The 5,000-nt window shown below is 39.6% G+C and overlaps 1 protein-coding gene across 1 annotated transcript in view; it reads right to left on the bottom strand.

Annotated features, from left to right (window-relative positions):
• Positions 1-5,000, bottom strand: part of LOC144957259 (potassium voltage-gated channel subfamily KQT member 1-like) — a 241,768-nt gene that overhangs the window by 33,363 nt on the left and 203,405 nt on the right. The window contains exons 6-8 of the mRNA XM_078888346.1: positions 3,161-3,271; positions 2,116-2,300; positions 8-259 (exon numbers count right to left, since the gene is read on the bottom strand). Of these exons, the coding sequence (XP_078744472.1) occupies positions 8-259; positions 2,116-2,300; positions 3,161-3,271 (548 nt within the window). The remainder of the gene's footprint in view (positions 1-7; positions 260-2,115; positions 2,301-3,160; positions 3,272-5,000) is intronic.

Below are 5,000 nucleotides of genomic sequence, written 5' to 3'. Positions count from 1 at the left end.
AGATTACCTGTCTAAAACATTAGGAACTTCCTCCTCCGAATTTGAGATGGCTGCTCTTCTAGAATGGTGACGTGTGATCATAGGCGAATGTCCATTGGTTGTTGGCGTCGTTATATTACTGCCCGTTCCAGATGGGCTCGTGGTGCTGTTTCCCAAACCTCCGCCACCCGCGGTGCCGCCACTGTTGGTGTTACTGCGATCTCGTCGTCTTGTGGAGAATCGACTGACAAAGGACGTGTTGTTTTTGAACGCCCGGTCTCTGGGGGATATAAATAGATAAATATAAATAACGTTTATAGAACGCCAAACTCCATCAAACGTGTTCAAGGGCTCTTCACAAAACAGAGTTGACATAAGAAATATAATTAGAAATTACTAACGAAAGACTGAAAATGGGGAGCTTCGTATGGGAACGAAACAGACAATGGACGTTAGTATTTTACGATCACCGGCTTCAGGCAGCCCCTACCGTTTTCAAATTATTAAAAATTACCGTTTCATGAAAGTTAAATGTTACAATTGTCAAAATTTTAATATTCTAAAATTCATTACGCTTGCAGAGTTTTTATATAGCACAATATCCACTTAACGTGCTCAATGCGTGTTACAAAGAGTCCCTGACCAACAGTAACACGTGACGTGTAGAAGAAGACACGACGCCTGTTATGCGATATTACATTTTTTTTCGGACAAAGACAACGCTGTAACGGTCAGGTAATCATTTTACACCTGAGTACGGTGACATAATGTGAGTAAAGAGCCTTCTCCAAGGACTCAACAATGCGCCGAGTGACCCTCGAAACCAGGACCCTCCGATCTGAATGCAAGTGTCATACCACAATACCACATAACCGCCACATAAATAGTTAATATATTCAACTTGTCATGCATAATTTGAGACTTTTAACATTTCAAACTTATTAATACCTTTTTCGACATGTTTGGGGTATAAATAAAAACGTGTTGATACCAATGGACGATAAAGAATGTGGTTATGAAATATACAGGAAAGGCAATCTTAAATACTCTTCAGTCTAGACTTGAAGCATTCAATGTATATGGCCAACTTAGTTCGCGGAGGTTGTGTATGTTGGACCCGCGATCTCAAGTAGTCGGGAAGTGAGGGCTCTTATAATGACTAGGAGTTAGAGACGATCTTTTTTGGGATCTTGGATAGCTTATACGGTAGAGTCACGGTCTAGCCGGCCAGGCGGAGTGGTCGTACCAATAAGGTCGCGGGTTCAAACCCCCATCACCGCCGCGAAATTTTTATTCTCTATTGTCTTCTGGAACTTTCCTACTCACTTCTTCTCTTGTTGTTATCAATGTATATGGTAAACGTATGGCAAAGACCGAGATAGCGAATTCCAGATTAATGGTGCCGCAAAGTTAAAATGACGTTTCCAAAATTTTATTTTCGACAATTTTCTTTCTATGGCGGTGTGCCGTGAGGAACGGAGAGTCCGAGAAAGAGTCCAACCCTGGACTTTCCAATCGTAAAGGCGAGCGTATACCACAAGACTACATAGAATACACACTTTTACATATCTTTATCCGATTTAAAACCGTTTTGAAACAAGATACTCACGAAGTAGGGCTAGGGCATGGGATGAGGTGTGTTTCCAAGTGGCCGTGGAAAACACACTTTTTCATACTTTTATCCAATATAATACCGTTTTTAACAACAAGAGATGAAGTGAGTAGGAAAGTGCCAGAAGACAATAGAGAATAACAATTTCGCGACGGTGATGGGGGTTTGAACCCGCGACATTACTGGAACGACAACTCCGCCTGGCCGGGGAGAGAGTGACTCTACCGTATGAGCTATCCACGATCCCAAAAAAGATCGTTTCTAACCCTGGTCATTATTAGAGCTCTCTCTCTCTCTCTCTCTCTTGCCGACTACTTGAGATCGCGGGTCCAACACACACAACTCCGCGAAGTTAGTTGGCCAGCTATTAAGCTTAATAGCCAATATTCTCAACACAAACATATAACATAGAAAAAATTGAGACATTGAGTATGCTCCGGTAAATGGGGTGAATTTTTTTTAATTCAGAAAAAGTGAGTGGAGCAGGCACTTATGTTGATACCGTTTTGAAACAAGCTACTCACGAAGTAGGGCTAGGGCAGGGGATGAGGTGTGGTTTCCAGGTGGCCGTGGACATAGAATTCTCATCAGCGGCGTAGCATCGCCATAGGCATTGGATCAGGTTAGCCGCTGGCACACGTCTACGGTTGAGATGCTTCTGGCGCTGTTGCTGTTGGACCTTGAGGGCAAAGCCAGAACCAAGAATACCCTAGGGAAAAGACGTGATTATATAAACATGGTTTTGAAATCTAAAAAAAGGAACTTCATTTGCATCTGGGTAATTGTAGAGGGGTCCTTATAACTCACACACACACACACACTCACAAACACACACACACACACACGCACACCCCCCCCCATATATATATATATATATATATATATATATATATATATATATATACATATTATATTTATATATTTACGATTGTTGGTGGGTACTTTTAGGTACGAGTGTGCTCGATAATATTGATTAGTGCATATAAAATAAAAAAGGTAGCTTACATGTTTCTGTCGATACAAATGTTTCAATGGTTTCCATATCGTCAGTCGACAATTTTGGTCGTCTGACGAGATGGAAACCCATTAAAACAATTGTATCGACAGAAAAATGGGAGTGAACTTATTTACACACACACACACACACACACATAAATATATATATATATATATATATATATATATATATATATATATATAGAGAGAGAGAGAGGAGAGAGAGAGAGAGAGAGAGAGAGAGAGAGAGAGCGCAGATAATCCATTGTTATAAATGAGCACTCCAGTTAAAATGCTTAGATAAATAAATAAATTAGTAGACAAATGAATAGCTAATAATATAAAAATGAATAAATATTCTGACGCTCATACACACTTATACAAAAACACACACACGAGACTTAAATATTTTAGTTGCCATTTCTAAAATGAAGTATATCTATGTGTCAGTGCATGAGATAATCAGTCGGAAGGTGACAATTTTGGATTTGTACTTTCTGAAAACACATGGGGAGTATTTGAAAGAAAATCGGGTGATATTTCATGAAGTTATGAAGCCGTCGTCATACTTACAGCAGGAAGTGCGAAGAAGGAGATTCCAAATATAGCTGAAATGGAGGCGATGAGTTTTCCGCCCCATGTGGCAGGTACTACATCACCGTATCCCACTGTACATAACGTCACCTGGGTAGAGAGAGATCGGGGGCGGGGACGTGGGGGGGGGGGTGATGTCTTAGGAATTATTTTAACAAATACATCGGTAGTAACATGAGCTCAAAATGCTGATTTAACGGAATGGAGTAATTAAGAGCAGGAAATAGATAACTGTGTAAGATAAAGTACTGATCAAGTGTGAATGAAAGGTGCCAGACAAAGCAAGAAAAGATAAATGCAAGAAAGAAAAAATAACATCTAAAAAAACAGTCGACCTTCGATGGGGATGGGACCTTTCAGTGTAATGGTAGCACGTCAGATCGGTAACCAGAAGGTCTGAGGTTCGATCCCAAGTCGAGGTCGACTGATATTTTGGGATGGAAATTTTTTTCTTGTATTTTTCTTTCTTGCTTATGGCATCTTTAACTCTCTCCACCGATCCTTTGCAATATGTTCCAAAAATGGAAGGCTTACCCTGCAGAAAAATAGATATTTTAAACTCAAACAAACTCTCTATAAAACAACTTTATATTCTTATGTATCTAGTAGCGTATGGCTTCACCTGCAAATTTATTTCGTTAACCCAGCTTCTAAAGTCTTCCTCCACCCTAAGGACTGTTTCGTAGCCACCTTCAAGTTTAGTGACTGGACAGTGGAGGACGATGTGATCGCTGGTCTCTGGGGCTGCCTTACATTTCTGGCAGGTATCACTGTTTCGAAGTTTCCATCTGCACATATTTGATGCAGTTCTGCCATGTCAAGTTAAGAGGCGATTTGAGGAAGTCCAGTATTTCCTGGCGTTATTGAATGCAGGCACTCTTTTGGTTGGATCTTTAATATTCTTATATAATCAGACAAAGATAAGTCTTCAAAGTTTGTGATGTACAAAATAATCTGAATAAGAAAAATGTATATTGTGTCATAACAAATGTGACGATTTTGCTGCAGGTGGTAAGAAGAGGGTCAATACACACTTGTTCAGATCTTTATCTAACGGAAAGGAAAAGGATGGATAACCCAACACTCACAACATTTTGATTAGTATAGAGCTGTGGGGGCTGCCTGAAGCCTGGGATCGTGAAAATACAAACGAAAGAGTGAAAATGGAGAGGCTTCGGATGGGAGTAATACGGACAATGGACGTTTCGGGTACAAACTCTTCGTCAGATCAACAATAAACAAATGAACGTGGAAAACAAATAAAATACAATACAATATAACTCTATATAACTCAATGTAACGTTATAACTCAAACAACATTGAATACAGTTATATTGCATTTTATTTTATTTGTTTTCCAATCATTAAACAGCAACAAAATCATGTGGTTGATGACTGGGTTGGAAGAAATGATCAATGTAGATCGATCAAATTGGATACAAGTCTGATGTCACGTCGCCCAGCAACGGCAGTCATCGTGGTTCTAAACAAAGAAAATCGGTACTTTTTATTCTTCATGCGGGCTAGAACTTTTCGTTTGCCTTGTGATCAGAATATGTAAAAGTCAAAACTTGATCAGATTTATAATGTTTTTTTCATCTGGATAAACTTTTATGCTCGTCGGAGAAATATTTATTTAGGGTGTCCGCCATTGTTCCGATAGTTTAGAGCCAGTTACAAAGTTACCATACGTCATATAGAGGGATGTGACGTTACGACTGTTGAAGCGTATACGGAGTAGAAGAAATCCAAAATTCTGTTATCTCAGATCAAAGACAGTGAGACATGTGTCAGTTTTCCCAATGCATTCTTCACATAG

The sequence above is a fragment of the Berghia stephanieae genome, chromosome 11 (assembly GCF_034508935.2).
Source record: "Berghia stephanieae isolate SIO BIC M18660-M18661 chromosome 11, UCSD_Bste_1.3, whole genome shotgun sequence".
NCBI lineage: Eukaryota > Metazoa > Mollusca > Gastropoda > Nudibranchia > Aeolidiidae > Berghia > Berghia stephanieae.
Note: the sequence above shows the minus strand (reverse complement) of the source record. Positions and strands in the feature narration are given on the sequence as shown.